This window comes from Epinephelus fuscoguttatus, linkage group LG11 (genome assembly GCF_011397635.1).
Source record: "Epinephelus fuscoguttatus linkage group LG11, E.fuscoguttatus.final_Chr_v1".
NCBI classification, from domain to species: Eukaryota; Metazoa; Chordata; class Actinopteri; order Perciformes; family Serranidae; genus Epinephelus; species Epinephelus fuscoguttatus.
In genome coordinates, this window is record NC_064762.1 from 40086444 (window position 1) to 40108342 (window position 21899).

A 21899-nucleotide genomic window follows, 5' to 3' on the forward strand; every position below is an offset into this window, starting at 1 on the left:
TTTTTTTTTTGCAAGTGTGATAAAGTGTGTGGGAGTCTTTTCTGCATGTACTGGAGAAGAACTTGTTTTTTTTTTTTTTACTGTGGCTTAGGAGAGGGCTTAACAAATGTAAATGGTTGCATTTTGCATTTATTCATTGCCGATTTTTAAAGAAAACAAGCCTTTCAAACCCCTCATTTGGAGGGCATGTTTTCTGTAAAAATCCCCACAGTTACACCAATTATCATAGCCAGGAACTGTAAACATAGAAATTATTGTTGGATTTTTAAGTTTCCTGCGGTCCTTGGACACAAAATGTGTGACAAACGCTTCTGTCAGGAACAAAAAAACAGAACCAAATCTGAGCATATAATAGTGTATTTGATCCAAATCTTTTTTTTTTTTTACATCTCACTGGCCAGAAATAAACCATTTGCACAAACTAACCAGCTTGCACAACAACAGTGGAAAACCAAGGCTTTTTTCAACTCTATGGATTTCTTCTTAAACCTTCAACTTTTAACTTTCAAACATCAAAGAGTCAGTCTGAAAAACCTAATAACTGTAAGTTCAGTTCAGGACCAGATGTTACAATCCCTTGATGCATATATTTGAGACTATGAGTGGGAGTGATTTACCATCTGGGGGTAGGGAGGGTAAAGCCTCCTTCACTGGTGTTTCAATGATAGGTCCAACACCTCCAGGGGGCACATCAGCAGCACCTTGCATCCCAGGTGCATCCCCCTTGCTTTTACTCCCTTAAACCCTGCTGTTGTTAGTGGTAGGCTATTTCAGGGCCCAAATGGTGTCTCTCCTCTTGTTCCATAGCCACCGGCTTTGAATTCCCATTTCTAATTTAATTTATTTTTTATTAATACAAGAAGTCACAACACTGGCACCCTCCTCCTCTGACTGGTAAAGAACAGTCCCTAACCTACCCTAGACTTCCTTCTTTTTATTAGATTGGCTTTGTTGTGGAAATTTGTTTGGCCCAGCTGATTGTACAAGAGGCTCTTCCCTGGACCCCGAACTTTTAGCGGCTGGTGTGCTGGTAAACTGGACTTTAAGAGACTTTAATCTTGGACTATTTTAGCAAATCTTATTAAGGTTAGTTCTTAAAATAAATTCTTTGTAAAGACTTTACTCTCTGTGTGCTGATTGACAGACTCCTCCCCAGTGGAACTGTAGAAAGAAAAAATCGGGGTTTCACTCCCCCGTGACAGTAACTATCAGTAGTGGTCAAGAGTTAGACAGACAAATGTCGCCAGAGATCACGCAGCCCACTGCAACGCCCAGAGCGGAAGATGAGGAAAGCGGTCTTCGAAAGAGGAAGAGGATATTTGGCCATTTGGAAAATTCCATTTGTCTGTTTTGTCAGACTGATACATGAGCCTACTGGATAGCACGCATGTTGACTGATCTCAGATCAGATATTAGCAGCAGTGCGGTAGGAAGCTCTGCAGGGAGGAGATACATCTACTCTGGCCGCAGGACAGACACCGTGAAGGCTTTTCTCAGTTTGAACAACAACGCTGGTAAGATTTTCACTACATTACTGTATCACTGTAAACTAGTTAGCCTATTAAACAATATAAATGATCAGTTGGTTCTCAAACACGTTCTGCAGAGTCGGTAAAACTTTGAGGTTGTTTGTACATGTCTGTGTTTGCCTCCTTCATTTCCGCTGTTAAACAGTGTGCAATAATCGGTAAATCTCTCATGTCACTGCCTGTTTAAACTCAAATCATACAAGTTAAGTAGGCCTACAGCTCTATGATTTAAAAGCTTTTAAAAGCTGTGAACTGTAAATTATGTCCCTAAAGGAAAACTTTGTCAACATCTGTTTTATCTAATAAGATAACATTTTTAGTCTGTTCATCTCACGTCAGCCAGTTTTTTTGTAGCCATATTTATCTTGGACTGAAAAGCAAGTGATTATATTAATTCAAGTAGGCTACCTTAAGTTTATTTTGTATTTGTCACATTAATAATTTCTATAATTGAAAAAATCGATGTTGCTACACAAAAATATTGCAATTCTAAGCTGTATCAATTTCCCCCACCCCAGATAGATAGATAGATAGATAGATAGATAGATAGATAGACAGACAGACATATTCAATTAGATGAATAATTTCTAATATATACAAATATGCAATGGTGATTGTTGGGTAACATGTATTTTGATGTTGCCTAATGTCAAGTCTCTTTTTGATCATGTGACAACACAAATATGATACGGTGGCTAGTTTAGGCACAAAATATGTGAAGCCTGACAAGATGAGCACATCTGCAAGTCCAGTGAGCAGTCATGGCTTTTAAACAGAAAAGCAGCAGTAACCAACAGGAGGAAAAATAGCACATCAAATCAAGTTTATATAGCCTATAGCACATTTAAAAACAACTGCAGTTGACCAAAGTGGTGTACAAATTAAAATAATGGCACACAAATATATTGCAATGTAATTATGCACAAATATAAAACTGAATGAGAGTGGAAGACTATTCCAGAGCTTTGGAGCAGCTACCACTGCTGTAGCTGTTCCAAAGAGAGAGCAAAGCTCCCTGAATTAAATTCCTCTGGCTTTAAACAGTTGCCGGTGGCGTGTGTGCGCCTTATAACTACTAACTACTACTACTAACTAATTACTAACTAACTACTACTTGCACTTGTGTACGCTACTGCTGTAGCGTACACAAGTGCCTATCACAATAACGTGCCCTGGAGCCAGTCGTAACTACCTTACGCCGCTGACTGGCACGTTGCAGAAGGATAGACAAAGCTGCCAGCTGATTCATGTGATATAATGTGGTTAATAAGGTGTCAGAAATGAACTCAACACATTTTCCCTGGCAGTGAAAGCAGAGATGTTTCAGTGAAACAGCAGAGGCACTTTAGCAACCTGATGAGTACTGCCATTAGCATCAAGCTAGCAAACAATGTTATGTCTTCATAATGGAAAAGGATATAAAGGAATACAATTCACAAATACTGGCAGAGTTTTACTCACCACAACTGCAGATGTTACCAGTTTCATTTGAAACAGACTACATTAGAAACAGGCCTTGATTTCTCATTCCCTCTGTATTTTTCTATTTTTACTTTTAATCTGCTGGGGTAGGTACCAAAACCCAGTATTAAATGAGCCCTGGGGCTAAATTGTCAAAGACCGTAGTATTGATAAGCTCCGACATTATCGGTTCTTTTACCGGCACATATAAACATTTTGCTTATCATTCTGCAAGTTTTCCTCAAGTTCATGGCAACTACGCTCTTTACTGTGAGTGCAATTAAACCTTCGCGAGTAAAAAGCCAATACTTTATCAGTAGGTTGCATGTGTTCAATAAGCATAAACATGTATGGTAAACATGCAGACAGTGATATTTTAGTATTTACATTAATATTTTGATGTGATCTGTCCACAGTCTGTAATCCACCATGTCTACCATTATGTTTTACACACCCAAGTACAGAACGCTAGTTTGGCTAATAGGGAATTGTTGCAAATAAGCAAAAATGACAGCTGTCTGTATGTAGTGTAAGTATTTAGCTTAGTTTGCCACTTATCTTAAAACTGGATGAATTTGTTTAAACTAAGCTGCTGGTACACACAAACAGCCCCTCCTCTCTCCACCAACGATAATATCACCTGCACACAGTGAATCACATCAGCAGAGATAAAGCAGGACAGAGGACAAGAGGAATGACTTACAGTGACTGATAAATACTAAAGTGCACTCAGTATTGTGATGTCAAGAGTATTATTTATATGATGACTTTGCTGTTGTAAAAATGACTGTTGCTGCTCTAAAAACAACATTTAGTTATATTTAAAATATTCAAAAATCTAAACCTGCTCTGATTTTTTTTAAATTAATACATTTTTTAAAAAGCAATTATTTAGAAATGATAAATAAGATAGGGAGTATTGGGAAGATAAGGAGTATTGATAAACGTAATAAAATCTTGATGATACCAATCCCTATCATGGACCATCGTCGAGTTGGTCATGTCTGTTTGCCAAGTCACGGTAAGATTTTATAACTCCACAATAGCCTAATCTGACACAGTGACTCTCAGAACACACAAAAATGTTGTGTAGTGTGAACCTGGCATAAAAAGTCTGTATTTTTTGATTCTTCTAGTCACTTCAATTACATCTACATTTCCCATAGTACAACAGCATGTATCTGATTTTCATATATTTTCAGACTTTTCACTGGCTGTGTAGCACTGCTGTGTACATTTAATGTGTAAAGTCAGTACCTTAAATGTATTTCATGGAAAATAAATAATTTAATGTCCATTGAATCAGTTGTGTAGGAGGATGTAAAGTAACCTATGGGACCAAGGGATTGTACCTTTAAGGGAGAGGTTGACGGGGTACTAGTGGTTCTGGGTTTATGTTGTGTTTATGTTTTCATCTCACTCGCTGTACTGTGCAGTTATATATATATTAAGTGGAGAGTAAAGCTGACTCGATGCATCTCCGTCTCCTGTCTCCTCATTTTACACACTCCACATTGGTGACCCAGACGTGAGTTGGATACTGCTGAGTTATGTCAAACAACGACGGTAGTGACAATGCTGCAGCAGTGCCGGCGGTTGATAATGGTGGGGCTAATGTCGGTGCTATCTACGCTGCGACCACCAGACAAATTCGTTGCACTGCTCACACAGCTCCATGCGTGTCTTCTCCTGTGTTTGTTCAAGTACTGAGGTGTGTGTGTGTTGTATAATTCTTAAAAATCAAATATTGTCAGGATAAATTTCTCTTCAGATTGCATTGTGTTGTCTGTCGCTCGTAACTGCCGTAAACTGCCGTAACTGACCAAACTGCCGTAACTGCCACAACAAAACAGGAAGGACGATTTGATTGGCTGCCTGGGCCAATGATGACAATGATGAATGGTGCTACTGGCGTCTGATGCTCAAAAAGCTGAGTTTTTCAGCGTCTACGTGCATCTAAAAACTTGCGTCTACAAAAACGCGCGTCTAAAAAGACGCCGGAAAAACGACCGTCCAAAAAGACTCTTGAACGCTGGTCAGACACGCCGTATCATAGGAAAACAATTGTTTTACTGGCGTCACGCTTCTAGCATTTCGTCTCTGTGTGATCGCCCCCTATCAACAGGTTAGCCTTAAAGCTATAGTTGGTAATGCTGGAGAGCTAGCAAGATTTGAAAGTGGAACCTCCTTTAAGCTCCACCCCCTCCTCCCCCTCCCGTCAGTGCTCCGTCCAAAGCCACGCCCCCACAATGCACCGATGTTGACTGTGGTTTGTCCTCTCGCTTTATCCAAAGCCTTTTTTGTCGCAGTCTTTTCTGCCTCCAACTTTCTTTTCTCAGCCTGTTTAGCGGGGCGAGCCGTTACAAGTAACACTGGAAGTGGTACTTTTGGCTGCATTTTCTCTGCCATTGTTCAGCGAACTCCTGCTAACTCGGTATTTCTGCTGAGGAGTGTGCTGAATATTTCCACGTGATGAGTGCACGCAGGGAGGAGGAGGGAGGGATGGAGGGGGGTTCGGGCAGGACGAGACATGAATGCATCTGATTGGTTCTTTCCATTTGCACCGAATGGCAGGGATTGGTCAGAGTTTTTACAGGCCTGCAGCTGCCACAGAGGTCGGATTTTTTTCGTTCCTTTTTCTGAACACATTATGTATTGACTACTCTCAGGATGGAAGGACCATTTCACCCAGTATAACAAGAAGTGTTCTGAACAGGATTACCAACTATAGCTTTAAGCTAACGTTACATCGCGGAGCTGGCTACCATTAACGTCATGTATTTAAACAGCCTTTTAGAGGTTTTAAGGCCCCTTGAAATTCTGGCGTTAAGTAAAAAGGAAAAAAAAGGTTAGTAGCGGTGCATCCTCCCAATACAGGGAAAAGGAGGGTGCATTTGTCGGCTGCATTTGGAGGAGCCTTCGAATTTGGATGGATTGGGACAGCCTTCGCACAGCGTTGTGACATAAGCGGCCTTCAAATTCGCCCTTCGAAGGATGCAGACCCTGAATTGGGACACAGTCTATGACACATTTCAGTAATTAGCTCAAGGCAAACGTGAACTATTTGAATGGAACTTTATTGAAAAAAACTCATAGCAGGCATGACTGGTTGACAGCAGTGAACTGTCAACCATTAACCTACCAAAGCAAACAACCTGACACAGTTTACCCTTTTTTTTCTACATACTTTGCTACATGCCCACATACCCAGCTTACTTGTCCACACTAATATTTGCACTGCTGAGCCAATGCAACAGCATCAGTTCCTTTAAGCTTTGCTAAAGTTTGACTTTCTCTTTGGACATCTTGTCAGGACGAAGACAGTATGTGGACACTGGCCTTTCACATGGTTTTCATCGGTTCATACCTACAGGTATGTGAATAGCACAAAACCAATCAGGTCTACTTTTTTCCCCACTTCATTTTAGTGATCATCAAGTCTCATCATATTATACATGCATACTCATATCGTGAGGCCCAGCAGCAGATGGAGACATGAAATACAATATTTTTCTATGTATGTAATATTCATTGTGCAAATTAAGAAAAAACATGTCGACCCATTCCAGTATTTTATTTCAAAGCCGATGATGTGCCAATATTATCGTGCGTCCCTACCAGAAATCCCGGCCTCACTATGAATAAAGAAAAGGTTCAGTATTTTGGGAAATTAGATTAGAAGAAGCACTCTCATATCTGAATGGTAAATACTAAGTTACAACCTGCAGTCAGGTAGCTGAGTATAAAGGCTTCCAATAGCCTAGCTACAGCTGGCCTGGCTCCATCCGACAGTAAAAACATCTGCCATCAATTAAAGCTCACAAATTAACATGTTTTGTACTGATTTAAAAAATGCTTAAATGTTGCTGTTTCCCCATTTTGAGTCTTTATGCTAAGCTAAGCTAACTGGCTGCTGGCTCCAGCTGCATACTTACCATACAGACATAAGAGTGGTATCAATCTTTGCAATTAATTCTCAGCCTCAAAGCAAATAAGCATATTTCTTAAAATGTTGAACAAATCCTTTAACCACAGAGTTCAGTCATTTCTAAATTTACAAAAAAAAATTTAACCTTCCCACCTGCAGGGCATCGCATGCTACCCATCATGCACTTTATACGGCATTGTGGCTAATTGTGCCATGCGGCACCACTACTGGGTTCCTGCTCTGCCTCCCAACATCACAGACCTCTACCTGGAGATGAACTACATCGGTGAGATCAACAGCAGCTCGCTCAGAAGCTATGACCAGCTGCAACGAGTAGATCTTGGAAGTCAGAAAGTGCAGCTTGTCATAAGGAACAACGCTTTCCTCAGGCAGAGAAAACTGATAAAGTTGGTCCTTGGCAACACCCAGCTTCAGCTGGAACCAAGGGCTTTTGCAGGACTGTTTAACTTACAAAATTTGGTTTTGGATCATTGCAATTTGGCAGACTCTATACTGGCAGAAAGCTATCTGCAGCCACTTTTATCCCTAGAAAAGCTTGATCTCTCTGGTAATAAAATAGTGAGACTCCGACCAGGACTGTTCTTTTCAAAACTTACAAAGTTCACACAACTAAACCTCAAATTGAATCGTATTGAAAGTTTATGTGAAGAGGATCTTGTCGGTTTCCAGGGGAAATACTTCACACTTCTGAACTTGCAATCCAATTACGTTAGGTATAGTGATGATTTTGACTGGGAAGGATGCGGGAACCCTTTCAGAGGGATGGCCTTTAATACCCTTGACTTATCCAGCAATGGGTTCAGCGTGACCATAGCAAGAAATTTTTTTAAAGCAATACAGGGTACCCCAATTGCTCATGTTATATTATCTGGACACATGGGTAAAGGCTTTTCATTTAACAACCTTCCAGATCCAGATAAAAACACATTTGAAGGCCTCATGAATAGTTCAGTTACCATTTTAGATCTGTCTAAAAACTATATATTTACTTTGCAGAAGGCTTTTTTAAGTCCTCTAAAGGATGCAAAAATCGTTGACATTTCCATGAACAAAATCAATCAGATAAACAGAAATGCCTTTGATGGTCTTCAAGGACATTTACGATTGCTCAACCTGTCATCTAACCTCTTAGGAGAAATATATTCTCACACATTTACCAATCTGACAGACCTACGGGTGTTAGATTTGTCATACAACTACATTGGGGCCTTGGGACATGAAGCATTCAGTGGTCTTCCTAAATTACGAGCGTTATATCTGATGGGAAATTCACTGCGAGTCCTAGGTTCTCCTGCACCATTACCAAACTTAGATTTTCTTCTCTTGGGCGACAATAGGTTGACATCTATATACAACATCAATAAATTGGGTAATAACAGTATTTATGTGGATGTTGCAGACAATAAACTAACAAATTTGGATGATATTTTTGTAATTTTAACCCAATTCAGGCATCTCCAAACTTTCTTCTATGGTGGCAACTTGATCAAGTGGTGCAGTCAGAATGTTACAGTACCTCACAATAATAGTTTGCGAGTGCTGGATCTTCATGACAGCTCCCTGCATATAATCTGGGGGCGGGGGGAGTGCCTCAACCTTTTTGATCATCTAGAAAATTTGCAGGGTCTAAATTTAAGCTTAAACTCACTTGCAGCTCTCCCACGAGAGATTTTTAATGGTCTAGGCTCAATCACAGAGATCGACCTCTCATCTAACGCCTTAACTTTTTTGCAGCCAGATATTTTCCCGGTCAGCCTGAAAAGACTCGACCTCTCTAACAACTTTTTAGCCGCTCCAGACCCAAGGACTTTTCAGTCCATCAGCTTCCTTAGCCTGGCTGCAAATCGGTTCCACTGTGATTGCAATCTGGAGAGCTTCCTGAAGTGGCTGAAAGTGACACATGTAAACTTCCTCAGCCCGATTGATGAGTTCAGATGTGAGTTTCCAGCTGCTCTCCATAAGCGTTCTCTACTGGAATACTCCACAAACGTCAAACCATGTGAGGACATCCAAGACCTTAAGATTGCACTTTTCATCCTCTCTGCTCTCCTCATCATTGCTTTCATCCTCAGTGGGATTGTTTACGCCCGTCTCCGAGGGCACATATTCATTATCTACAAAAAGATCATCAGTAGGGTTGTCAAGGGCCCAAAACTGACAACTTATGTTGACGAAGTGCAGTATGACGCCTTCCTCTGCTTTAGCAACAGTGACTATGGGTGGGTAGAGGCTGCATTGCTTAAGAAGCTGGATAACCAGTTTTCAAAGGGGAACATCCTCCACTGCTGTTTCGAGGCCAGAGACTTCTTGCCAGGTGAGGATCACCTTTCCAACATCAGAGATTCCATCTGGGGCAGCAGGAAGACTGTGTGCATCGTCTCCAAAGAGTTCCTCAAAGGTACAGTTTTTCTGAGTTATTAACAGTTGCAAGTCTACATTTGTCTCCTTAAGTCTTAGCTATGAAATATTTTCTCCTTTTTTTCCAAGGCATAGTTTGACATTTTGAGAGACGTGTGTGTCCTGTGTATGCATTTTGAGTAACTTAACACCCCCTGAAAATCTTGTTTTTGCTGACCTGCAGTGACTTAACTTTCCTCTCGTCTTTCCTTTCCCTCCTTTGTGAGTCATAAAATTAGTTACCGTACAAAATGAAATAATAAATAGGTTATAAAAACTAACTGAGTCGTGCCTCTTTCTAGATGGTTGGTGCTTGGAGGCGTTCTCATTGGCCCAGGGCCGGATGCTGGAGGAGCCGACGAGCATCCCGATTATGTTGGTGGTAGGGAAGGTGTGTATAAGGCTGCTGAGATACTTAATTTGCACCCATTCTCTAGGGGTCAGCAAAAGCCATATTTAGAATTTTTAAATATCTGTCTGTGGGTGTTTTTACTTAAAAAAAATTGGGGACTTTGGGGGCAGGGGAAACTAGCAGCCAACAAGTAGTTGCCTATAAACTTCAAGGAGACACAGAGCAATCTTGGCATTATTGTTATTGTTGTGTTTTTTGCTGGCCATGTGACAAATTAAAGTCCAATATTTGCTCTCCTTTTAGCTCTGGTCTCTAAATCCTCCTTAGCTGCTAAATGCTACACTATATTCAGCTTTGTTTGTGTGATGCTGGGCAGATAGTGCAGTGCACACACATGAGACAACTTAAACATGCAAGTAGTGTTGTAGTGGAGGGTATACCTACTTCTTTTTCGGGCTGTGTACAGTATACCCACCTATCAGCCAAAAAGCCATAGGAGGGTGTGCCCACTTCCTCCTTGACAATCTATCCATCTACCTAGTAATACACCCAGCTCATCAATTACCACTACGCCACTGCATACTGGTAGTCATGTGACCCACTGTTAATACAAAACTATTGATAAGAGCTGTTTTAAAGAGTAACCAAACTCAAACGAAGAAATCTGATTTTTTCTTAAAGGTCCAGTGTGTAGGATTTAGAGGCATCCATTGACAGAAATGGTATATAATATCCATATCTATTTTCTTTAGTGTATTATCACCTGAAAATAAGAGTTGTTGTGTTTTTTGCTACCCTAGAATGAACAGTTATATCTACATACAGAGTGGGTCCTTTCCATGGATCTATTAAAAGACCTGGATACAGCATTGGAGGCAGGACCTTGTTTATTCCTTTTAAAAGTTGCTCAGTGGCACATGAAGCCAAAAAGCTCTATTGCAGCAGTATCAAATTACCCAGACAATTGGAGCGGCTTCTGTATCACTGCCCATAGAGCAGGCGGAGAGACCAGCCGATCTGGCTACTTGTAGTTTGGCACTTTGCTAACTTACATGGGTACGAAATTATTTAATCTTGCAGCTCTTCTAGACTTTCTAAATGTTGTCAGATGGAATTAATTAAATCCTGATAGTGAAATGAGTCATTTGGAGGGGGCAGTGATGCTCAAAAATCTATCCACTGATTTACAGATGTCTCTTTCCCAGTATAAGTGAACAGGAAAAAGTATTGTTGGGCCCATTGGCATTATGTGACAGATCCCTGAAATTGCAGTACTACTGTTTGGCTACTATGAAAATTGGCTTCAAAGCTTGGCTAACTTCGTGGGCACCTGGTCCTCTCCCAAGAAGTCTGCCAACCAACCAACTCTGCAATGTCACTACTAGATGCCACTACTGGGACAACTGCATGGTAAAATAGTTACCTATCTTTTTATCTGTCATTGGCACATCTTTGTTGCCAGGTGAGCAACTCTCTAGACATCACTGGATGATGGGCAATTTAGTACATACTTTTCACAAGCAGATGTCAGGCTTCATACAGATTTAAGTAATATTACTTAACAAAGAGGGAAGGAACTGGTGCTTTGCAATTTTTAGAAAATATTTTTTTTATCTTGTTAGAATTATTATTTTTAAGAATTATAATTAAAAAAAAATTAAGTTCCTGACCTTCACTACTGATCAACATCTCCATTCTAACACAATACAACTCAAGGTGGCTCACTACCAGCTGATGAAGCACCATGCAATCCGAGCTTTCATCCAAAGGAGAAAGTACCTAATTTGGCCAGAGGACCCTCAGGACCTAGAGTGGTTTTTTGAGAAGCTCGTCTCACAGATACTCAAGGACACAAAGGTGAAAAAATTTGCAGAGGACAAACCTGACGCTGCACAGTCTGTCATCCAATCTCAGAACGAGGACAGTATCCAGCTTGAGGCCATCGCTGCTATTGCCATGTGAACTCTAACTGTGTGATAATGTGTTGATACCAGCATCATTCCAGCTGAAGTGTCACCAGTGATCTTGCATTTCAGGCTCCTCGGCAGGATGAGGATGATGTTCTCCTCTAAAAAGACCTTTCTGAAAAGGACTATGGGTATTATTAATCTTCCAAGGGAGTAATAGTAAAGGCTCTTCAAAAAGTCCTTCATGTTTAAGTTTTAGAACCAGACTTAGAAGCTGTCTGGTCCTGAACACTTTCATTCCCATGTATGGAAGTGATCTGTTGCACAATATCAAGTCATATTTATAATTCCTTTCTCTATATTTTCAGTATTTTGTCTTTTGTCATTGTCAGCATTTACTGTACTCCATGACTCACTGACATGTGATCATAAAGAAATTAGTAAGTCATTTGCTAATGCTGTGTTGTTGAAATTAACAATATGTAACACTGAGTAAGTGAAATGTGTTTGATTCATCAAGCGTAATAACAATATGTTGGGATTCACAGGACCAAAGATGATTTATCATTTGGTAAAATCATCACTGGGCATTTAACCCTATGGGCCCTAGGCGTTTTTGGGGTATTTTTACTGCCTTTACTTTTAAACTCATATCACAGTCATTATAAAGGCTACATACACATGCTATATCTTGTTTTTTTCAGGTCAATCAGGGCTAACCAGATTTGCCATCATTTCATGACCTTCTATGTGCCTGTATTTTATATTAATTTTTATATCAATGAAAAAAACAAATCCGTGTGACTAAATTCTTACATTTTTACATGTATCTCACCATAGCAAGTTGGAAGAAGACATATTCTGCCATATATGAAGAGGGGAGACTCTCTGGAATCTGGCAATATAAGAACCATGATGCTGGGACATTCTGTCATTTCACAGCTGTCCAAAACATGTGATTTGTGCCAGGCGGAAAATGATTGCCAGTATTTTTTCATTATTGCAAGAAATTCCATTGACTCATTCACAAGTCAAAAATGTGTTTTATCTGAAAGAAACATGCAATATTTACATCTAAGATCATAGAAAAATAGTTAACCAAGTGCAATGATGTCCTCCAAGATAATATTTGCCACTTCGTTTGCAGTAAACAAAGTCTGTTGTTGTTTTTCAGTTTCACTTATATATTGGGGGGGGGGGTCCCCCTCAATGTATATGGTGACTACGGCCCTGTCAGCATGCATAATTAGGCTGCAGTTGTCTGGGTGAGCAAAGGTGAAGTGGCTGGTCTTGTCATACAAAGTTTGACTGAGTGACAACTGGAGAATATGGAGATGTTTGCATCTTGAAAGCTGGACTACAAATGTGGATAGACAGGGAGAAACACACGCAAGCCTAAGACGTGGTAAGATACGATATTCCTCACTATATGAAGTGACTGATAACAAGATCTGTATAATGGATTGTAAAGAAATTTGTCAGGTTTTTATTTTGTAGACAATCAATCTGTATTTATCTGTATCTGTATCTGTGTGGCATCATTGGAAAGCTCTGCTCCTGCGCTTTCATGTGATATGCGTGGCATTTCTGTGCGAGCCTGCATTCGCGAGAAATCCATCCAACAGTAATGTGTGTGCAGAGCTGTATGAATGACAGTCGCAGAGAAAATCAATAGAGAAGAACAGGTGTGAATTTGGACGCACTATGTGTCGTTCGGGCCCATAGGGTTAAAGGCTTTTTCCTCTGCATGCTCTTTGTTCTCCAAACAAAGACAGCTAGGTGACACCCATCTCCACAGGAGGTCTCACCTCACACCTCAGTGAGACACAAGTCTCACAACTTGATTGGACAGCACTGTTACAGTGACATGCCTCTTTGTGATGTCACCAAACTCTTAGCTAAGTCCTGCTCCTTTCAAGCTCTCTCTCTTGCTCTCCAGCTGTTGAACAGGTAACACCTCTTTCCGGCTGGGCCTGGAACAGCAGAGGCCCAGACCCTTGCTCCTTGCCCCAAACCACTAAAGTGAGGGCAATGTATCATAGACTCTCTTGCAAACACAAGTATTGCAACTAGCTTTCCAGCAACAAGGAACTAAGTGAGTTAGCACCCAGCGTCTAACAATGCTAAACCCTGAGCGACCAGCTTCCTCGGAGTTTCACCTTTGGAACAAAGGACCCAACAAAGACTGCGCCTGGAACCATCTTCCCAGCCTTCTTCTGCCGGCTAACATAGCAGCACACCACCAAGTGACTCTTTCTTCCATCCATTCAAGGATCGGTAACATAACAACTGGGCATAGCTTATTACAGCTTTACAGGCTAAGCAAGACTGTTTAACTTGTTGTATGTGATTTGCTGTTTACTGAGTTATTGTTGTGATTAGATTGCAGTTAGGTCATTGATTAGTTGGCTTCGCCAAAGCTAAGTATTTAGTTTGCTAATACTGTTCACAAACAGATTCTTGCATGCAACTAAACAATCTGCACTAATCCAGACCGTTTGCAACATATGTCACATTGACATAGACTCATTAACAAATAGGCTTTCAACAGAGCCACACCCAAACAGGCATCTCAGAGGCCGTTTACACGCAAACGGAGATTTCTCCTCTGGAAACGAGTCTTTCTAAAAACTCCGGCCAGAGTGGAGATTTTGGAAAACTCCGGTTGCGCGTTTGCATGTAAACTGAGATAAACGGAGTTATAGGCAGCCGACGTCACAGTATGCGCCGTAACTTGCGCCTGTGTCAAAAGTGCGACCTATGTTGCTATGGTGACAGTGGATACATGGAAGGCTTGAGCTTCTCGTTACACTGCCACCTACAGGTTTGGCGTGCTCTTGTGTATATATACACGGGTAAGTGTAAACGAAGATCTTTTTGAAAATGGAGACGGTGAAATGTCCGTTTATGAAAATAGCCGGCAACGTGTAAACGGCCTCTCAAAGTTCCTGCTTCTTTTCCTTTGTCTTTGTCCTGACCACATGGTCAGACAGACACCTCCCCCGACCTGGAGCCAGCCTTGATTCGACCATTTTGGTAGTTCTCTGTTGTCAGCCATTTTGTTTTATAGGCCAAACGGCTCTTTGATCACCACACCCACCTTTGTCTTTCTCTTTTTCTCTCTCGCGCACACACACACACACACACACACACACACACACACACACACACACACACATATACACACTAAGCTTGTATATAGTTAGTTAGAATTTGTGTGTTTTGGTTTGCTTTGCTAGTTTGTGAATAAATATAATTCTTTGGAATCATATCTGCTGTCTGTTTAATGTTGCACAAGAGTGAATGAATAGTCAACCTCTGCTGCGTCAAGAACTCCGAAATTCTTCAGGCGTTACTGTTAATTTTGGTTGCTGTCATTAATTTAATTATTAATCAAAACTCCAAATTAATAGTTTAGCCTATTTTATGAGACTGATATCTTTAACTGGCTATCATTTTCCCTTTATGGGAATGGTGCTCCATGAGGTGATTTAATGTTAATTAAGTCACATTATTTAACATAATTATTAATTATTAATAATAATAAGTATTAATTATTTCCGATAGCCAATTAAATCCCAACATATTTGGTGCCGCTGTGTGAAGCCCGAATTTATGTTCCCAACATTTTTGGTGCCTCCGTGTGAAGCCTAATGTGTTGACCCCAACAAATATTTTTGATGTATTTTCTTGTCAGCTGCTCTCACGAAATGTGGTACAAGTAGAATACTGTTCAGTTTAATATAGGGGTGTCCAAACATTTTTGAGTGGAGGCCAGATTATATAATGTGAAAAAATCCAAAGGCCAGCTGCTTCTCGCATCAAATGGGTTATTAAAAAAAGAAAATCACAACCAAACAAGTCAAACACAACTGTGTCATGTTTCAGTATTCAACTCCTAAAAGCAGCAGCCCTCACTGTCGATTTAATGCTTATTTGCCGTGGCCAGGTCTGCCACCTGGCAGGAAATGTCTGATGTTAGGTAACTGTTCCCTGTGCTTGCTTATCATCTGTTTATGAAAACACATTAGTTTCGCCTGTATATTTCCTATTCAGTGCATGTCTACAAACTATTTGTCATTCTGCCATTGTGATGTAAATGGGAAAAATACAAAGTGCAATTGCTTGATCAACCAATATTGTATGGCAGGACACATATAGTATCTTTGAAAGTCAGGCCAAGGGCCATTTAAAATCAGTCTGAAGGCCACAGTTGGCTCCCTGGACAGAATTTTGGACATGTCTCCCCTAATAACCTGCAGGAAGAAGCAATGAAGCACATTAGAGGAGAGAGAGTCTGTTTTTTAATCACTATAGGTGTTGCCGCCAGAGGTGTGGATATGAATCACATGACTTGGACTCGAGCCAGAAACACAAAATTGATGATTTTGGACTTGACAGTATCAAAAAAAAAACTTGCAACTCAACTTTGACTTTAAGATCATGACTTGTGACTTCACATGAGCCTTTTGATACAGGGTTCCTACGCAAGTATGGAAAGTATGGAAAAGTATGGAAATAAATTTGATCAGTTTCCAGGTATTAAAAAGTATGAAAAATGAAAAATAAAGTATGGAAAGATATTTGTTTCCAGACTATTACCACTGTTCTAAAATACTGTTTTCTAAAATAGAAAATTAGGTATTTCCAAAAATAATTTAATCAATCCGGATCGTGTTTTATGCCGAGCCAAGCACAGTTTGTGTGTGAGCGCAGAAAACGTCTCAGAAAACACACCACCTCCTTTACCTGATTGATAAGTGGTATGTCCAGTCCGCTGCCCCATGACCCAGGTATCAAGTTTCACTCCAACACTGCACCTTCGACAAGAAGACGAGTTTCATGTGGTTCACAATGGGTAGATGCAAGTTTTTGGATGGATGGCTTGACAATACCGTATATAAATACTGGTTGGCCAAGGATTCCCAATTCACACACAGAGTTAGATGCAACCTTTGTGTGAAATCGTTTGACATCGCCAACATGGGGGAGAAGGCGATTCTGAGCCACATGAAAGGAAAAAACACCGATGTCTCGTTACTGCATCGCTTGCACCCAGAGTCCCAACCTTTTTGCCTCAGCCCAGACATTGAACTTACCTGAGTTTTTATTTGCATGCCATTATGGTACTTGGCTACAGTTGCCTATTAAGAATAATTAAATATGATGTGAAATATGATACACTGATGTATTTACTCAGATGTCGCATATTCTCTGAAAAAAACGCCAAGAAGGTCTGGAAATTAGGGTATGGAAAAGTATGGAATTTTGAAATTCCAAATGTGTAGGAACCCTGTTATTTGCATTACTATTTGTTTTTTCTTCAGATAAATCTGATAATTGTTGCTCGGTCTCTTTACTCATTTATTTAGTAAAGTGTCCACACACCTTCTCATTCTACATATACAGAGAGGTATACTGGTGGCTTTACAGCCTACATTTTATTTAATTTAGAGTGTCAGAGTGATATTATTGATTATCTCTGATCACTGCGGTCGTTGCGACAGTGTGATGCAACACCACTGACGCTAGGTGGCGCCAAGCTAAAAATAAAAAAAGAATCCTATCAGTTGTGTGTTGAAACTGTGATTGTCAGTATTACCCCTGTTCAACCAAATCAGCTCTGGTTCTTGAACTAGTTTCATTCAGGATTCTTGGAACCTTGATCCTATCTAGTGAACCAGCTCAGGTTTCCACCAGTTTCTCACAATACCATTGTAATCAAGGATGTGTCGTCAGTGGAGGACGTCGCAATATGCACAAAGGAAGTAAACAGAAGTAGCAAAATTGCGGGTTACACTGATTACCCGTGAACTTTTGTTCTGTTATTGCACAAAAAATTAAGAACAAACTATGAATTAGATCACTGCACGCTAAGTTTTGCACTTGACTTCTCCATCATTGCCTTCTTCATCCTCACTTTCCAACCTGTAGAATATGACATGCCCACTGATGTCGTTGCAGTTAGCACCTCAGGTCAAGGAAAACCTGTTAATTTTTGGTTCCAGCTGAGAACGAACTTTTCAGGTTCCAAACCAATCTATTTTTAGTTGAAATACTCTGAGTGGTTCAAAATTAGGTGCTAGAATCAGAACTGAACCAGTTCCATGTTGGTGGAAAATAGGTATATGTGAAGAGCTGCTGTTGAGTGCATGAGAGCAAAATGTTTGTTTGCAGAATCATTCAGTTTTTCCCAAGTACATAACTTTGTATGTAAAGTAACTGAAGAAACCTTTAAAGCGTCATCTTCCAGCTGGTCCATCCTTGTCTTGATTCCTGAGTGAAATGATCCAATAAAATAAAGTTATTTTTTTTCTGTTTTTTATGAGTGTAAAGAATTTCTCTATGTATAATATATAATTTTATGATTAATGATTTTTGCATCCCAACCTGTGCTTTGGGTTTTGGACATCTAACCTAAACATCAGATTGAATGATTTCATACATCACAGTTATAGTTGTCTCATGTTTAAAAGTCACATCCTTTAATTTGATTTTTTTTTTTAATCACAGTAATATAAGCAACAACAAAAAAAGGAGATAAGCATGGGGTGACTGTTGAGGTGCCTGACTGGGGAAAATTATGAGGGATCCCTTTGGACTTCTATTTACTGTTTTCACCACTAGATGGTGAGGGTTAGCTGTCTGTACTGGCTCTTAATGTCAGTCTTGAGTGATCAGTGCAAACCCAGTGTGAATTTGTATAAGTAAGTGACCACCACATTGAGACTTTATTATTGTACTGGGTGTCATGTTCAACAAGGACTATTTCATTATAACAGCAAATGAAACCATCTCTGTAAGCACGTGGGTTTGTTGGACTAAGCTGAGAGTGGATCTGGGGTCAGCAGGTTTCCTTTCATTTGGGCTGTGTCTGAAAACAGGAAGCTACTGGGCAGAGGAAAGCTTCCGTCCTGTTGGCCCCGGCCGCCTGCATCCTCCCAACCTTTATGGGCCAGCTGTTCTGAACATTACAGTCTGTCTGCAGGCTCCTGCTGCTTATACACTGTGGACAGTCCATTAATCTGAACACAGTGCAACATTAACATCTGTCTGGCCTGCTTTTATTATGCACTTGTTTATGTTTTCTAGGATTTTTAGCAGTGTTGGACTGCTGAAAATATTGTCAGTAACCCCAAAATTTGGTGGGTATCATTTAGATGTATACATAGGCATCTGATATAAAAAGGCCCAGAAAGCCTTTTGGTAAATGTTAACTGTATAGTTCCAAATATTTAAGGTCTTTATTTCAGACTTTCTGTTTTTGACTTACAGGTACAGAGCCCAAAAAAGATACAAAAGGCAGTAGATAATCAGATGATTTATAAAACACAGCTGAATGTACCATCAATAACTAATACCATTGGAAATAATCAAGTCTTTGCTTTGATTAAAAAGTGAAAGAAAAGTACCAAGCATTAGCTAGAGTTCCATAACATCTTGTAGCTGGGGGCGCCCCCAGAAATTTGTCACAGAGGAGGCCAGATGGAGCCACTGAAAATCTTGGAGTGGCCCACCAAAAGTCATAACTGAATTTTAGCAATTCTGTTACGCTGTTAAAGTATATAGGTAAGTTGCAAACTATGTCAATATCAGAGTTAGAAAATCATGTTCCGATATACTTTGTATCTTACTTTACTTTTACTTATTTAACAGAGTTCCATAACAGTCATTTCTTAATGTGTATCTAGGTATGTTAGGTCTTCAAACACTGGGAACAAGCCCTCTCAAGTTAAGGAAAGACTCGTTCATCCCCGTAGATCCCATTTTGATTCAGATATCTTTAGGTGAGAGGTCAAGGGACTCTTTTGAAAAAGGCAGTGCTGTTTGTATGTTCACAGAAATTTAACCCAAATTTGGAGTGTTTTTCTAGCCCCCTCCCCAACAAGCTATGGTTAAAATAGATGCCTTAGATTTTCAAGTTTAACAAGATTCCACTGCCATTGGGCTATCTTAAAAAAATAGCACATCACAGCCTCTTAAAGCGGTTAATATAGGCCTCCAATTATTTGCACGGGTGGTTTTTGGGCACCAGTTGTATCAGGAGGGCCATGGTCCCCTCAAGTCCCCCCCTGGGGATGTCACTGTAGGTAGCTGAGGAGAACTGCAGAGTTGGATAATAATCCTCTATGGGTTTATTCCAGGCCCCCAGCAAGTGGGGCAGGCTTTAAAGCCAATTTCCATAGTGGCCAAACTGTGGGATTGCAACTTCCAAGTCCGTCATGTGATGCCCTTTTCCATAGGCCAACATGGAGAAAAAGACATCTGTACATTAGTGGATACATTTTTTGAGCATTACAACCCCCTTGAAATAACTGATTGCACTATCTGGATTCGATCTATTCGTTGTGATGACATTAGGAAAGTCTAGAGGAGCTGCAAGATTAAATCATTTTATCCCCATTCAAGTTAGCGGAGCAGGAAACTGGAAGTAGCCAGCTTGGCGGGTGAAAGTCTCTAGTATAAAAATAAATATTAATCTTGAAGCTTTTCCCTAACCTCTGCAATCACTTGATTAAAAAGAAAACCTTTTTCATTTCATTTTTCCCCCTTTGCTACCAGTAAGTTCTTTTTATCATACACATGCTCATGTTATTTTCTGGTTGTCCTATTTTTGTTCTTGGCTTGTGTTAATCAGTTTTTATGTTTTCTGTTTGCAGTTTCCAGTTTGGGTATCTCTGAGACAGGTGAAATCATGGGGACTGAGTGGCTAGCTAGCTTAACTGGAAATGCTGCCAGCTAAATACAATAAGTGCTAGCCTTTACTGGCTGCTGTAGTTTTATGATGAAGGTTAGCTTTAGGTTGGTAGCTAGCTGAAAGGACTAGCGCTCAGTGTGTTTAGCTACCAGTGCTTTCCTGTGAGGGGCTGTACAAGCCATAATTCATTCTGGCCCTCTCACACACATACATTCTCCTTTCACATACATATATTTTCTCTCTCACACACATACATTCTCCTTTCACTTACATATATTTTCTCTCTCACACACATACATTCTCCTTTCACATACATATATTTTCACTCTTCTTTCACATACATATATTTTCTCTCTCACACACATACATTCTCCTTTCACATACATATATTTTCACTCTTCTTTCACATACATATATTTTCACTCTCGCACACATACATTCTCCTTTCACATACATATATTTTCTCTCTCACACACATACATTCTCCTCTCACATACATATATTTTCTCTCACACACATACATTCTCCTTATAAATACATATATTTTCACTCTCACACACATACATATACAGTACAGGCCAAAAGTTTGGACACACCTTCTCATTCAATGCGTTTTCTTTATTTTCATGACTATTTACATTGTAGATTCTCACTGAAGGCATCAAAACTATGAATGAACACATGTGGAGTTATGTACTTAACAAAAAAAGGTGAAATAACTGAAAACATCTTTTATATTCTAGTTTCTTCAAAATAGCCACCCTTTGCTCTGATTACTGCTTTGCACACTCTTGGCATTCTCTCCATGAGCTTCAGGAGGTAGTCACCTGAAATGGTTTTCCAACAGTCTTGAAGGAGTTCCCAGAGGTGTTTAGCACTTGTTGGCCCCTTTGTCTTCACTCTGCGGTCCAGCTCACCCCAAACCATCTCGATTGGGTTCAGGTCCGGTAACTGTGGAGGCCAGGTCATCTGCCGCAGCACTCCATCACTCTCCTTCTTGGTCAAATAGCCCTTACACAGCCTGGAGGTGTGTTTGGGGTCATTGTCCTGTTGAAAAATAAATGATCGTCCAACTAAACGCAAACCGGATGGGATGGCATGTCGCTGCAGGATGCTGTGGTAGCCATGCTGGTTCAGTGTGCCTTCAATTTTGAATAAATCCCCAACAGTGTCACCAGCAAAACACCCCACACCATCACACCTCCTCCTCCATGCTTCACAGTGGGAACCAGGCATGTGGAATCCATCCGTTCACCTTTTCTGCGTCTCACAAAGACACGGCGGTTGGAACCAAAGATCTCAAATTTGGACTCATCAGACCAAAGCACAGATTTCAACTGGTCTAATGTCCATTCCTTGTGTTTCTTGGCCCAAACAAATCTCTTCTGCTTGTTGCCTCTCCTTAGCAGTGGTTTCCTAGCAGCTATTTGACCATGAAGGCCTGATTCGCGCAGTCTCCTCTTAACAGTTGTTCTAGAGATGGGTCTGCTGCTAGAACTCTGTGTGGCATTCATCTGGTCTCTGATCTGAGCTGCTGTTAACTTGACATTTCTGAGGCTGGTGACTCGGATGAACTTATCCTCAGAAGCAGAGGTGACTCTTGGTC

General features: G+C 40.4%; 1 protein-coding gene across 2 annotated transcripts; it reads left to right on the forward strand.

The window, feature by feature from the left end:
- The first annotated feature begins 1193 nt into the window (after positions 1-1193).
- Positions 1194-14823, forward strand: LOC125897360 (toll-like receptor 5). 2 transcript variants are annotated; one of them, XR_007450414.1, is made up of 6 exons: positions 1194-1514; positions 6304-6363; positions 7078-9337; positions 9639-9727; positions 11405-13000; positions 13535-14823. XR_007450414.1 is itself a non-coding variant. In XM_049590661.1 (5 exons), the coding sequence occupies exons 2-5, from the start codon at positions 6316-6318 to the stop codon at positions 11648-11650; spliced, it is 2643 nt and encodes an 880-aa protein (XP_049446618.1). In that variant the 5' UTR covers positions 1194-1514; positions 6304-6315; the 3' UTR covers positions 11651-14823. The 2 variants fall into 2 exon arrangements, 1 of the variants encoding a protein (XP_049446618.1); XM_049590661.1 differs by having other exon boundaries at positions 11405-14823.
- The last annotated feature ends 7076 nt before the right edge of the window (positions 14824-21899 follow it).

What these genes read in the sequence shown, in the direction of transcription:
- LOC125897360 (XM_049590661.1), top strand. Translation starts at nt 6,316, where the DNA reads ATGTGGACACTGGCCTTTCACATGGTTTTCATCGGTTCATACCTACAG. An exon ending in TCATCGGTTCATACCTACAG is followed by an intron (nt 6,364 to 7,077) that starts GTATGTGAATAG and finishes TCCCACCTGCAG; the next exon opens with GGCATCGCATGCTACCCATC. An exon ending in CTCCAAAGAGTTCCTCAAAG is followed by an intron (nt 9,338 to 9,638) that starts GTACAGTTTTTC and finishes GCCTCTTTCTAG; the next exon opens with ATGGTTGGTGCTTGGAGGCG.